General features: G+C 38.4%; 1 protein-coding gene across 3 annotated transcripts; it reads left to right on the forward strand.

Moving 5' to 3' along the window:
• Positions 1-479: 479 nt before the first annotated feature.
• Positions 480-11,344, forward strand: LOC116168752 (sprouty-related, EVH1 domain-containing protein 1). Of its 3 annotated transcripts, XM_031484728.1 has the most exons (6): positions 480-675; positions 731-899; positions 3,289-3,300; positions 3,359-3,429; positions 3,482-3,620; positions 10,068-11,344. In XM_031484728.1, exons 1-6 carry the CDS (start codon positions 505-507, stop codon positions 10,592-10,594), a joined length of 1,089 nt encoding a protein of 362 aa, XP_031340588.1. In that variant the 5' UTR covers positions 480-504; the 3' UTR covers positions 10,595-11,344. The 3 variants fall into 3 exon arrangements, with proteins under 3 accessions (XP_031340588.1, XP_031340590.1, XP_031340591.1); XM_031484730.1 differs by lacking the exon at positions 3,289-3,300; XM_031484731.1 differs by lacking the exon at positions 3,289-3,300 and having other exon boundaries at positions 3,404-3,429.
• The last annotated feature ends 4,095 nt before the right edge of the window (positions 11,345-15,439 follow it).

Genomic DNA, 15,439 nt, shown 5'->3' on the forward strand with positions numbered 1-15,439 from the left:
GTGAGCAGTGGAAAGAAAATGACGATGATGATATGACGTTGTTGAGGTATTTAATTTGTTGCAGTAGTGCGATGTTTTAATTGAACTTTTAAACCCTGACTTATTTCTTAGCGGTAGTTAGTTTGTATGTAGATTTCCCCCTTAGCCGAAACCACAGCATGTACGCCCTTGCAAATGATTAAGTAGAAAGCGCCACCCTGTATATTTTCAACAGTTGGAATTGGACCACCATGTGTTTGAGAGGTCGCATTCATTAGGGACAGACTTGGAAAAATGAAATGAGATTAAATTTGGGTATTTTTAGTTTCATGACATTTTTATTACATCTCCACAAGCCCTTTAAATTTTTCACCTGATTACACATTTAATAAAGGTACGCTTCCGTGGGCTGCCGAAATGCCAAATCCTATTTAAACGGCATTTCAATATAAAGGTTAATCGCAAACTCACTGACTCGACTAATTCTGTTTTAGTGGGTACCTGGTGCGCGTGCGTGCGCAGGTGATGTCACGAGACGACAGTTCGGGCGGTTGGGTGCCGCTCGGCGGAGGTGGACTCAGTAACGTGTCCGTTAGGAAAAGACCAAGGGCATCACCGTCGTCGGCACCCGGACAAGAACCCGCCAAACCCAATCATGACTATCTTATTTACGGCATAAGAATTAGTGATCAAAGCGTAAGTTGGTACGTTCGGTCGGGCGTCGAAGGTAATCCGGTCCTTTTTTTTTCAGATCGTTTTAAGTTGCACCATCAAAAAGGATTTCGAGTACAATAAAGTAATGCCAACGTTTCACCACTGGAAGACCGGAGACAAGAAGTTTGGGCTAACCTTCCAAACCGCCGCTGACGCTCGTGCCTTCGACAAGGGGGTTCGTACGGCTGTCGAGGAACTGTTAGACGGTAAGTTGGGTTCCTTTGCACTCATTTGTACCGAGTGGACTCAAGTAGACACTTTCTCGTGGAAAGAAGTTGTAAGTTCTTGGCGTAAACGGTTTGACCAGTAGGGGGCGCTGTTCGAAATTAGGGGATTTCTAATATACAGGGTGTCTCATGACGAATAACAGCTATTATATATCTCAAAAAGGAGCACGATTTGGTATATTATGTCAATAAGAGGTATTAATTCAAGGGGCTTTGAGATATTTTGCTCTAATTTGAAATATAAGTTACGCTGGTGATTGACAGTGAGAATCTACGGGGTGTTTTTAGAGGTCATGATCCATGTTATACCGCTGACCATTTTTTCGGTGCGTCAAGAATTTAATTTAATGGCCCGTATGAATAAAAGTAAGCAAATGCTTATACTTGCAAAATTCAAAGTAAATACTCGTAACTGCTCCTTCATACTGGTCTGTTTAGCATGGTTTAGCAGCGCTGCACTGCGTCCTGTCCTTCTGCTTAGAAGCGCTGCTAAGTCGCTCAGTGCGAAGGAGCAGTTACGAGTATTTACTTTGAATTTTGCAAGTATAAGCATTTGCTTACTTTTATTCATTTTATTCATATTCATTGGCTCTTAGTACTTCCCAGTAAAAGAAAATTATATTACTTTTTTTACTGGGGGGGGGGGTATTCCATATCGTCCAGGCCCTCCAGTTGCATGTTATTACCCAAAATAAGTATTAATGCTCCTTAGTACCCCCAGTAAAGGAAAATTCTTATATTAGGGATTTTTCTTTTCTACTGTGGGGAATTCTGTACCCCTTAGACCCCCCCCTCCCCCCGGTTGTATGATATTACCCAAAATATGTATTAATGCTTCTTAGTACCCGCCACTAAAGGAACATTCTTATATTAAGGAATTTGTCTTTTTTGCTGGGGAGTATTCCAGACCCCCTGGTTGTATGCGGGGGGGTTATGAAATACTCTGATACTACTTTTTAAAAGTATCATGAGTCCTCAGGGGTTAACGTACCAGCTGGTGAGGAGGGGGGGGGGGCGGATCTGTTCAAAAAGATTTCCATTATTTTCTAAACACAGATAGCATTTTACAGGAAACATAGGGCAATGAAATCCTTACTGTTAAGGGCGACGATGCCGATTTTATCCCGAGATAAATACACAAGGGCTTCATTTTTAATCGGCCAATTTTATTTTTACACGAAAGTTTTGTTGCAACGGAAAAATTCAAGATCAAAACCATGATAAAAATGATTGTGAATCCTTACTCTTATTATCCTAATCTGTTGAGCTCTATGCAGAGTAGTGGTGAGTCCTATTTTTTTTGAGTCTGCAGTGTGTCTTGGCATTTTTTTTTGGAAAACTTTTAATACCACAAACAATTACTCTAGCTGTTTGTTTCTGAGATACAGGGCGAAAACAAATAAATTGACATTTTGGAATATTATCGTATCTTACTACCCATGTAATGTAATGTAAAAAATGTTAGAAATTGCCTATTTTAGATATTTTACATAGAATCGCTGGCATAGTAAAAAAAAATTTTGGACCACCTTTTCTGAGTTTTGACCCAAAGTTAATATTTTTTTATATAAAAATAAAAACCAAAATAAAAAAACATAAAAAAAATAAAAAAATATGCAACATCCTGTATGTCTTAACGTAAATTTTTTGCTATCTTTTTCGTGATTACGTTGATGTATCACAGCCAAGGTATGCTGAAACGACATTTCTTATGGTGAAGACACCAGTACTGTACTTGGCATGTAACAAGGTGCAAAATCGCGCAACGCCACTAGTTATATTCTATAACTGCACCTGCATCGTCCGTTGGGTATGCTATTATCTATATAAATAAAAATGAATGTCTGCCTATCTCTTATGCCTGTTTAAACCGTTCATTCGATTGCGATGAAACTTTGGGGAAATGGTTGGATAGATGCCCGCGAAAGTTTCTGGGTGAGTAAAACACGTTCGGAAATTCCCACGGGAACGGGAACAGTAAAGAACGCGTTAATGTATACTCCGTTAGAACTTCTCGAAGTTTCCACGGGAGGGGGATACGGGAAAAACGGGATCGGTGCCAAGACTGCTAGTAATAATAATAATACTTACCAAGCATGGGTTATGCAAAATTATATGTTAACCTATGGATTTTGGCGAGTGAAAACTGGTTAAAAAAGCTGAGGAAATTTCGGCAAAACCATAGGCGCCCCCTGGTGGTACAAATGATTTAAAATTCTGTTAGCGTCAGTGCCTGAGAGAAGGCGATCAGAAAGCATCTACTTTGAACCATCGGTAAATTTGCACAAATCTCGCTCAACATGCGAGATAACAAGTAATTTAACTTATCTGCTCCATTTGCATTTTTTTCATTGCTTTCTTACTACGGGCTTTCTCCATGGTGAGTTCTCGAACCGAAACCGCCAATTACGCTCATCTAAAATCTCCCATTGTTTCAGGTTTGACTGATGTCTATCCCTCGTCGCCGGTCCATAAAACAAAAGTGTCGGGCGACAACGAGGTGTTCATGGTAAGTATCGGTGGCGTCCGAAGCGCAACGCACTGACCGATTAATCGTTTAGACTCTAAACTTGCCGCAAGAACCGAAGGATTCGCGAAGTTCGAGCGACTCGAGCAACAAGGGCGAGCACATGCATCGTATGCACTACATCGGGAGGGAGAAGGCGCTCGAACCGCGACCGCCGACCTACGATCCGAAAGGTTAATTTGCTTTATGTGTTATTTCGCTTCAAACTGTCGGCACAAGCGTTTGGGAATAAAATCGTGGTCAGTACGGTAAAGCTTGTATTATACAGGGTGGATTGCAAAATGAAAGCAGTTAAGTCGGAATGTCAATTTTTGGAGCGGTTTTTTTAAACCAAGTAAAATTGTATAATGCCAATATAAAAAACTAACAGGGCGTCTGTAACTACAGTAACAGTAGTTGGTAGGATAATATCAGTGTTTAGCTCCCCCCCCTCCCCCAATTACAAAAAGGTAAGGACGAAATGTAAAACCAATTTCTAACCCCCCTTCCATCAGCCACCCACTGATCTCGAAAAGGGGCCGTGGAGGGAAGTTATATTTGTAGAAACTTTTGATAAGACCTTTCATTAGAATACTGTGAAGGGTAGAACGTGGGTTTACTCCCCCCACCCGAACCCCCTCACAGTTTTACTTGGCAACACCCATGTAGTAGTGGTTTTGGTTCACTTGATTTTTACCGGCGTCAGCAATTCAGATTTGTTTGGTATGCTTTTCAGTGATACTGGGGTATTTTAGTTGGATAAAAAATTGTTGGGTCTTTACTACTTTATCCTGCACATAGACTTCTATTACCACTATGGGGGTGATCCACATAGCCCCTGGTACCCTCATCTTGGCACGTGGGCACCAGACATTTGCTCCATAAGTAAACATGGGCATAATTACAGCTCTAAGCCCAACCTGCGATTCACAGTGAGACATTTCCGTATCTACCCGGGATCCACATGGAGCCCCACTTTCACCAGGCTCATCTTTGGAGCCGCCTCCTAAATTCGGCTCTGTAATTTTTACAATATGAATAACAAAATCAAATAACAAAAATTGGTGTGGCACTTTGTGAGTGCCGACATAAGTTAGTTAGCTATTGGAAGCGTCTCGTGACGCTTACCACCGTCCATAGGTTGTAATAACACAGGGTGCAGCCGATGATCAAGTAACAAACTTGTCTATTGATAGAACTTACATATGTTGTGTTGTGAAACGAGTTATCCTCTCACAACCACAAGAGTAGCTCTAGGGTCTTTGATTACAAGGAAGGAAAAAGAGCTACTGAAAACTTTCCAGTCTCCCATCACCCTTCCAACGCGCATCCCACAGTCACACCATAAGACTGCTTTCACATTGGCAATTTTAATCGTTACTCGCCAATGTGAACTACATTGATACCCAAAACATTGTCCCACCATCTTTCACGGAAATGAATCTAGCCGTTAAGGTTGCTACGCAGCGGAACCCGACACTAGCATCAGGGTCTCAAGGGCGAAGAATACAGACCCAGACATGACTGACTTCATTGTAATAATATACATACATACAGGGAATTTTTTTTAAATGCGAACATAGGAGTTTGCATGCAATGTAATTTCCCTATGTTCGATATTTAAAAAAACACATCAATCTATTGAGTAGTTCAAATGAGTAGTAGATACAATTGACAGCTGTCACATTTTTAAAATACCGCCGTCAAATTTAATTGCGAAATCGGTTAGGTTATTGCTTAGAATGTCAAGGAGGACACTTCGAACATTTATTGTAATTGTTTTCGTTATTTATTTTCTTCATTTATGTATTGAATAGATCAAATTAGTAGAATACCAGGGGCACATGACCTACAAATAATTGAAGGTTGGTTCACAATGTGTTGTGGTGACGCAATCGCTTAATCGAGAGTGGCCCACCGCAATACCTCTGCTATTCAACAACCCCTTATTTTCAGACACAAGCATGCCAGAGTGGGCTGCTCTCTCACGGAGAGATCTAGTGGAGGCAGACCCAGAAGCAAGCAAGGCATGCAAGTCTTTGCACATGATTAAGAAGTGCTTTAGTTGTGGAGAGTCTGGTTTTCATCAGCTCAATCAGTCCTACGACGCAGTGCAGGGCTGACTCTGTAGATCTTCCTGGGGACTATGCGTGTGGGTTACTTAGGGTGCAGCGGAAACCATGTTATGGTCCATTTGATATTACTATTCCGATATGTAATTAACCCTACTAAATGCGGCGTTAACTTTTTTTTTACCTCACATCGCCAATTAAACAAACAGTTCTCTAAAACTAACTACCAGGCGTTATTGTTGACGTACTGAATAAGAATGAACAAAATAAAGTACCACAACGGTTAAGCGATTCTAGGTCGTATCGCTTACGTCAAAGAATGTTAATTCAGGTGAATTTCGCTTGCATCCAGTTTTTAGAACTGCAGTTTAATTGGCATCAGGTAGGCGTAAACAACATTACTGTAAACAAAAACTGAATGCAAGCGAAATTCACCTCAATTAACATTGTTTGACGTAAGCAATACGACCTAGAATCGCTTAACCGTTGCGGTACTTTATTCTGTTCATTCTTATTCAGCACGTCAACAAGAACGCGTTGCAGTTTGTTTTAGGGAATTGTTTATGTTTAATCGATGGCGTGAGGTAAAAAAAAGTTAATGCTGCATTTAGTGAGGTTAATTACACATTGGAATAGTAATACCAAATGGACTATAGCGCTTATCCTTTATGTATGTATTGCGCACTCTTTTTTTAGAGGTTTATTTAGGTATGTATCTGAAAGCGATACAGCCTGTATATATTCTCACTAGATAGCTGACAATAACATTCAATCGCCATTGCAATAGTAGTACTTGAGATTTATTCTGTATGTCACAGCTTAACTGTATAGTCTTGACATCACGGCCACACAGGTGTGGCATCAGAAGAGCTTTAAGGTGGCTAGGAACATAAATACATGTTCTAGGTTTTTCTTCTCGGTTCCTTTTGTTCCCCCAAGACCAGAAGCCCTCGATTTAACAACCACGGGTTCTCGAATCAGGGCAATTTCCCTGCATCTGCCTAAAATAACAACAGCCGTGTTACAGTGTTGCAGGTTGTATAAAATGTATAACATTTTATTGCATACTTATGTATGTAGATCGTACCTGTTTATCGTTTATCCAGCGTTGCTAAAATCAGACATCCAGGAATACTTTTGCAAACTCATCCTAGTTCGAAATCGGCCCGGGTGAGTCGCTAACACTGACCACAGGTAGCCTTTGCAGCTTGAGCAGTGTTGTGGCGGTTGTACAGGGTGGGTCAATGAGTGCGCTTTGAACAAGGCAGATAGAAATTGTCTTTTTTTGCATGGCCACCTCACTATTATGCAAATTACATATAACTTATTTAAGATTAGAATATAAATCCCAGGAAAACCAAGATATCTTGAAAACTATCAGAGATATGTATAGGACATTATTATCAAAAGTTGAAGGTTTTTAGAGGAGCTAAATGATAGACAGAATACAGGGTGTTCCATTTAAAAAGTGAGATTTTTTAATATGAAGTTTTGCAACTTTGGACCTACCAAAAAAACACCCTGTAAGCTATTTTTTTTAATGTTTCATTGCAGATGTATTTATTTGACTTTTACTTAACCCAGGATAAAAGATATAAAACCTGGAATCAAAATTTAAGTAATAATTTTGACAATACACTGACGCTTGCAAATGCCCAATTTTTCTTAAAAATCGAATTATCTTTAAAACTACTAGCTTTTCGGATATTAACCATATAATAAACAAAATTTTCCTTTGTTCCAAGCGCCTATGTATCACATAAAACCAAATTTTGAAACTGGCGTTTGATTTTCCTTTATTAGTGCCTATGTATCAAATTTCATTCAAATACTTTTATAAATAAAAAAGTTCGCAATTCGGTTTATAAATGGTCGAGATGCGGAAAGGGCACTGCGAATTTTCAATCGATTCGACTCAACTTTTGGCATTTCGTATTATATGGCTAAAGCTGTGCCCATATGGAATTTCATGCAATTCAGTTCATAACTAACGGAAATGTCAAAGCGATCGGACATTTCTAAACAAAGTTATCGTTCACACGGACAGATAGAGGGACAGACAGACAAAGGAACAGACAGACGACAGGCAGCAATACAAAATTATAAACGATCTCTAGGATTGTTAATAAACAGCAAAAGTGTAAAATTATGGAACATGTAGAAAACGGGTTTTTCGTTTTTTAGCAATAAACGCAGAAAAATTTCCAAACAGCGAAAAAAGTAGAACAATAACTCTTAAGATAAACAACTAGTAGCGTCTCAACGAACGAGCGGACGGACGGATGAACAAAGTGACCACAATAGCGCATTTTTGTTTTATTTTTGTGGAAATGCGCTAAAATGACGTACAATTACACGTACAGGGTGGCCAAATAAGAATGCGAGGTACTGTATCTGGGAACCTGTCCATCGTAAGTCGTAGAGGCTTGCGGTAAAAAAATTTATTACTAAAACGGCCACGAGAAAAACCTGGAAAATATTGTTAAGTTTCTGCAATGGCCGCTAGGGGGCGTAACTGCAATCTGGAATCTAAAAAAGTGATTTTTCTGTGAATTCTGCTAACTGCGTTAGTAGTTAGTAGTTTTTTTTCATGAAAAAGTAGCTAAATGATGCCTAAACAAGCTCACTAAAACCGCATCTGGATATCTTGTTCCTAACCTAAAATTTAGGCCAAAGAAAATTTCCTCAAATCCAATATCCTCAAAATTTTATTTTTTTAAGCTAATTTTTCCGGAATTATTTTTATTATATAATTCGTGGCCCTAAAGTGGGTCGATTTAAAAAAGGAAGCTCTTAATGCCGCCGTGTATGTGAAACTAACAAAACTTCAAATAGTATAATATTTGTAACTGAAGAATAGCTCTTTTGAACTAACCCGAGTTTGTTAAAATCGGCTCAGTCGTTTCGAAGATACAGGGTGTTCGTTACGGAAACCTTTCAATACCCCCCACCACTTCATTTTTAGAGATACAGGAAAAATTGTCAAACAAAAATTGTTCAGATTATCGTCAACTTCAAAGACCGGACATTTTTTTGTTAGGTTAATATAGTGAAATTCATAGAAGATTTTAGATTCCAGTTACGCCCCCTAGCGGTCATTTCAGAAACTTAAAAATATTTCCCAGGTTTTGCCCGTTTTAGTAATAAATTTTTTTACCGCAAGCCTCTGCGATGGATAGATTCTCAGATACAGTACCTCGCATTCTTAGTTGGCCACCCTGTACAATTCAAAAATGCATTCAAATGCAGGGGGTTCTATTTAAAAAATGTACTATTTGGGCGCCCTATTTTGTGGGCGCTCCCTGTATAATTCCAAATATTTTTAAAATGTGGAGAATATTCAACCATATGATAATACAAAAGCACTCTATCGAAAAACCTTATCTTCAAGGCATTAAGTGACTCCGCGCAATCGTTGACTCACCCTGTACTCTCCACTCCAGGTTCAACAGGGTTACTTTTAGAAAACGCATCCCATAACTTAGCCTTCTCCCCCTGGCGATTAGGTTAGCCTGGCCCTTTTCCTCAACGCCGAACACTATCAGCCTCCCTTGAGCTTGATACTTCGCGACCGTGTGGAAAAGACACCAGATACCTACCTTTGCCCAAAAATTCTGCACCTCCAGGTTCCGCTTCACCTCCAGCAGGTCGTCAGGTTGCCCTGGGACTCAGGTGGCACCCTAGCGGAATCTAGGAAGGCAGTCTTCCTACCTGTGTATGTGCAGCCTCCCAAAATTGTGGGATGTTGAGCCATCCGATCTCTGCCTATTTTTCTCTCCGCATACCCGTTTGACCACCTAATCGGAGTTAGGAGCCTACCTCTGGGTCAGGGTTGGGTCGGATAATTTAGAGGTGCCTGTTGGACCAGAGGACCTCTTCTACTCAGCGCCGGAGATGCGTTTGCGTGGTTTGGATTGTTGTTGAGGCTCCGTGACATATGTTGGGGGGTATCCTGGGATGCTCCCTCTGGTTTAGTGTTTTGATCAGCCTCCTTGTTGGAAGAGTGTAAATTCACGGGTCGCTTCGCACGGCACAAACACGAGGCCTTTAGTCTGGATTTTTACTTGGGGCCGTCATAGAGCGGGTTGAGTCAACACTGAGGGGATAGTGAACTATAGTGATCATGACCTCACCGCCCAACCCACTATTAATGTTTAGCTACTCCACCAAGGTGTTACTAGATCTCCTTTCAATAACAGTTCCCTATGCGAAGCGGTTTGGGGATATTGATACAATAGAGAAACTGTTCTAGAAACAGGAAATGTCACATTTCACACGTAATTCAATACGGAATTGTCTTAACGGAGGCCCATCCTCCCTTATCAATTGATTGTTATTCGTAAATTAACGAAAATCATTTGCAATTCACCTGAAACAGTATCCGGAATATTTCTAGGGTACTTTTGTGGATACGTCCTAAAAATAGAAACGATAATTGCTTTATAGCCAATATCCGAGTGCATTTTACTGACCATTAAAAACGATTATTATTTATGTAAGCGTCGCGCGTTTAACGCTTAATTTCGGCCTCCTATTTTTAATATGCAATTATTAAAAAGTGAGGTGCAGTTGCAGGCGAGAGTTACACGTACGTTCAGCTGACGGCGAAGCACGAGTACATCTACCCGGTGATGGAGGACCAGAAGCCGCCGCTCGCGAGGCGCGACTCGCCGAGTCCGAAGAAGCTGGGCATGGAACTGGTGCAGTTGCAGCAGCCGCCGTTGCCGCTGAAGACGAAGTACACGAAATCGGGTCGGATGCAGATACGCTGTAGACATTGTAACGAATTGTTTTCGGAGGACGCGAATCCGAAGGGGGCGTGCGAGTACGCGCCGGACTGTCTCAAATCGACGATCGATACGATAACGTGTATCGGGTGCGCGCAATGCATCTGTTATCATTGCGCCGCCGACGCAGAGGGGGATTACGTGCAGCACCCCTGCCAGTGCACGTACGACGAAAACTGTAGTAAGAGGTGGCTGTGTTTGACTTTTTTATCGTTATTCGTACCTTGCTTGTGGTTTTATCCGCCTCTCAAGTTCTGCCATTGGTGCGGTATCCGATACGGGATATGCGGTAGTCGTCACAAAATGTGACTTACGAGCGATAACGTTTTCCGATACTAATCACGCAATGCGACAAGTACAAATATGGCCTACAGGCGGCGGCGTCGCGTGATTGATATCGTAGAATGTTTTATTTAATAATAAAATATCAGTGCTCAATCAAGAGACGGTTGTGAACACTACAAATAAATGAAACTTAAATGTTTACGCTTACTTTTATTATTCGTATCAAAATTAAGACTGTTTTTTTGTTAAGTTTGCGAAAAACATGACATCAGATGTTGAAATTTTGTGGTTATCGTCTCCCGCTTTCCAAAAACTCACTCATACCCGTTCGTATGACGAAACAAGTCGAGCGAGACACTCCCTAATTTTTATTAACTCGCTGTTTCTATTCATGTTTAAGCTTTAAATAATTTATTGTGTTGTGTAAATTGTTACCAGAACCTATTTTATGTGAAAATCCGGTCGGGCACTGCCATGATCAATCTGATGTTCGATAATTTTCTGTGTATATGATGGGAGGAATCGTATTGTTGTTCTTTGCGACAATATACATTACAAATGTTCAGAAAACGTACACTGAAATAGTGTATCGCCATTACATTATAAGGTACACGAGTATTTTTTCAGTATTAAATCCTAGATTTAGCGTGAAATGTTTTAACTTAAATTTATTTTGTACCGAAAACAAATTCGAGTTGATTGTTTAAATAAATTTATTTAAATTAATACAAAGCTTTGGAGATGTACGGTTTTGAAGGTATCGCTTTTTTCGGTTCCTTGTTTTTAACAACTCTCCAAACACTGTAGTTCAGGGTAAAGTTTATCTTATCCAGTGTAAATTATTTTTCGTAAATTTGACGGCCGTACAATTACCAAGGGCTCAGGTATTGTACCCCTTTAAATTTGAAATTTTTTATACAGCTCGCCAAACGGATTCGATCCCCTCTGATCGATTTCGTTTCGCTTAAATAATTTTACATTGGATAGTCGCATACAATACATTCAATACAGCGTAATGAAGATTTTGTATCGAATTTTTTGTAAAACAACTGTTACATGTAGTGTATTGGAAATTAATGTATTGTTTGTATATATGTTCATGCTTGTATGAAAAAATGTATGAATGAAATTTTAAAATTTGAACAATAAAATAAAAATAATATATTATTAAAAAATCTTGTGTTTATAATTTATTTTGATAATTGAAGTTTGTTACATTTACCTCATTTACTTAAAATAAACTTGAACCTCTACGGCACTGGTAAAAAAAAATGTTAATGTGACAATTTTTATTTACGCGCGGCTAGCTCATAAAACTTGTTTTGATTCCCCTTACCTTGCGGAAGTTTGGCCCTTTATCTCCTCTTAAAACCTGAAATTCCAAATCTAATGCGCTGGTTTGATTGTAGTCCTAAACACGCATGTTCCTAGTTGATTAAATATATTAATAAAAATAAATAAATAATTCGTATAAATAAATACAAAAACTGTGATGTCTTCCTATTTTGCTTTGTCTTTGGTTTTCCCATCTCCATTATTCTTGTAAGTCTGGCCGGTTCCATCCTTACTATATGCGCGAACCTTTTTTGTTTTTTCCTTTATTGGCTCTTGTTCTGCTATTTCTCTGATCATGTCATTTCTTACCCTGTCCCACTTGGTTTCTCCAGCAATTTTTCTGAGATGTTTCATTTCCATAGCGTTTACTTTCGTCTTTTTTCCTTTGTGTCCAGTTTTCAGAGGCGTATGTATAATGGTTGGTATTGTTATTACATTATGTATTTTTCTTTTCACCCCTATATTTTATATTTTTATGTCCTAGTATTGTTTTGTTTATTGAGTAATATATGCTTGTTAATTTATTAGCTCTGTTTGCTAACTCCCATCATCCGCCCAAAAATTCGTATGGTGTTACTATCTCCAGTAATTTATTCTTGCATTTGATTTCTTTCGATCTGGGTGTCTGTTTCTTTTTCATTTATGATCATTATTTTGTTTGCATTTATTTCCATTTTCATGTTTTCAGTTTCTTTAGTCCAGGCGTTTACTAAATTTTTCATTTTGTCTTTCTTATTTGCTATTAATACCACATCGTCAATGTATAACAGACTGCCCACTTTAACTGCTTCTAGGTTCCTGTGCCCAATGACCATTTGGTTATATTTTTCTTTAATTTGTTTAGTAACTTTGTCCATAATAATGATAAAAAGTAGAGGACTTATGGTGTCATCTTGTTATATTCCTTTACTTATTTTGAATTCGTCTGATCTTTGTCACGCCATTTACACTGTTGCTTCTTACTGCGTTTATCAACATGTTGGGTATCTCCAATTCTCCCAGGGTTTTCCATACTTGTCTCCTATTTACATATCGAACGCTGCTTTTAGGTCTTGAATTGTAGTGTACTTAACGCCCAGGTTCTACGCTAACTTCACACTACAAGAAAATAAAGTCAAACCGGCAACGTTTAAAAATGGCCACCCGAATGACTTCCCTCCAAAACTAAACAAAATCCCGCTTAAATTTGAAAAGTGGCACGTGATCAAACATCTAAGGCAGGGCCCCCTTACGTTAGTTGTAGACAACGCTTGGACATGAACCACAATAGGGAAGGAACGTAAAATAAAACACTCAAATTGTGAAAAGTTTGTTTAATAATGATCGCAATTATTATTGATTGTAAAAGCTCGAAAATTTAAGTCCAAAATAAATTACATTGCAAAAATAAACTTTTGAAAATGGTAGTTCACCGAATAAAAATAGAAATAGGCTGGGAAAAAAAGAACTTACCAATAGAAAAAACCCAGCCGTCAAATTAATATCAAATTATGTTGTAATAGTATTTTACATTATTAGCCAGGTAAGTGAGTTTTTACTGGCGATAGGAGAAGTTGACTAGCGAGCCGTTAGGCGAGCTTGTCATCTCCTAGAGCCAGTAAAAACTATTACCTGGCGTATAATGTACAATATTTTATTTGTTACTCATTTGTAAACAATAGTAAACGTAAATAATTAGTTCTTAAATTAATCTTGAAGAAATGTCTAAAATATCATGTTATCCATGTAACAGAGACTTCGCATTAATTCTGGCCAATGAAATTACTAGATTACTAACTTGTAAAATTTTTACAGGTCTGCTGTCAGTTTTACAACTCTGCTGTCAGTTTTACAAGTCAGTAGCGTTTAAACATGACGTTTACCCGTTTGCATTTTGTCTTGTTAATCAACGTTTACAACTGAGTAACAAATAAAATTAATTGTTTGTAATTATGTGAATGCGTAACATAAAATTATAACATCACAAAAAGTAGCAGGTAGACTTCAAGAGGTAACATATAGGTTAAAAACAAGTTTTGGGAATTATGGCTCAGGTAAGCAGGTACCAAGATTCTAAGAAAGGGTGAAATACACAGGATGTGACTCATCTTTGGTGCAATAAAGCAAAGATGCAAAAAGCAAGATGGAAAATTACATGGCTTGTAGACAAATTTAACTAAAAACAAGATATGTGGAAATTATTGAATCGTCACTCATTTATCGACCAAACTGAAGAGCTTTGATTAGCGTAATCCCGCTCCTGCAAGATAGGTAACCTGCTTCTGGTTCCGGGGTTTCGAGCCTACATCAGTTGAATGTCGAAGACAATCACGGAATTAGGTGTCGTAGCTCAATTTTGACTTCAGTTTTCACCACCCCCGTGACTGCTTCTTTCACGGAGAAAATGTTAGTTACAAACAACAAGTCAATACATACATCAAACGAATCGGTAATTTTCACATTTTAAAATAAAATGATCAAAACTTATATGAATGTTACTTCAGGGACAAGACCAAGTAATCGACATCAATAATCATAATTTAAGCAAGCATTACACCAAAAACGTAAACAATTACGAACAATAGCATAACGGTATCACATATGTGATTCTGCATTGCGGTTAAACCAAGTAAATTCCAAAAACAAAGATTCAAACACACAAAAAATATAAAATGCGGCATATAAAACACAAATATGATAAAAATGTATGTATCATGGTAAGTTGTATATACAGGGTGGAACCTCTCAGAATGTTAGATATACTCCCTCTCCTTCTCTCTATACCTCACAATTCCTTTCTTATATATCAGAATTAAAACGGGATTTTTGGTTTACCCACGCTTTTTTCTTGTTATTTTGTCTTCTGGCTCTGTCGTGTTATACTTTATTCTGTAATGTTCTTTTGTGTGTATTTTAAATTTTTAATTGTTTTTATTTCTTTCCTTTTATCCACTGTTAATCTTTTTATTCTCGTCCAGAATATTCTATAATCTGTTCTGTTTTCTTCTGTTATCCCTTCTCCAAACTCCGTCCAAGATTATGTCTTTGCTCTTTTAATTTTATTTTTCACCGTGTTCCTCCTCCGAATATATTCCTCTCTGTACTCCTGTGTTTTTGTTTGTATATATTGTTTCCATGCTGTTTTCTTATCTTTGAATGTCGCTATGGTTCCAACACCTCGTCCTTTTGACCTGTTTACTGTATTTTCTCTTCGCACATATTTTTTACTTATGTTATCTTCAGCAGTGTCTCTTTGAAAGTTATCCAACTTTCTTCTAAGGTCCACTCTGTTTTTCCATTCTCCAGTTTTGCGAGTTCTAAATTAGTCCCCTTCTGGTATTTTTCTGGTTTTCGTTATTTTTTAGCTTGTATATCGCTAAACTACCTACTATGTTTCCTTTCTTCATTGGCGCTTAGTCTGACTCGGTAACTAATTGCTCTTACTAATCTGTGTTGTGTTCCTAATTCCGCCTCTTTTATCGTTCTAATTCTTTATAGGTATTGTCTTTGTCCCTGTTAATTCTTGTGTAAGTATATGTATTTAATATTTTCCAA

Source organism: Photinus pyralis, unplaced genomic scaffold, assembly GCF_008802855.1.
Source record: "Photinus pyralis isolate 1611_PpyrPB1 unplaced genomic scaffold, Ppyr1.3 Ppyr1.4_LG4, whole genome shotgun sequence".
Classification (NCBI taxonomy): domain Eukaryota; kingdom Metazoa; phylum Arthropoda; class Insecta; order Coleoptera; family Lampyridae; genus Photinus; species Photinus pyralis.

Coding starts and splice junctions, on each gene's coding strand:
- LOC116168752 (XM_031484728.1), top strand. CDS start 505: ATGTCACGAGACGACAGTTCGGGCGGTTGGGTGCCGCTCGGCGGAGGT. Junction 3,430..3,481: donor GCGACAACGAGGTGTTCATG/GTAAGTATCGGT, acceptor TTAATCGTTTAG/ACTCTAAACTTGCCGCAAGA. Junction 3,621..10,067: donor GCCGACCTACGATCCGAAAG/GTTAATTTGCTT, acceptor AGTGAGGTGCAG/TTGCAGGCGAGAGTTACACG.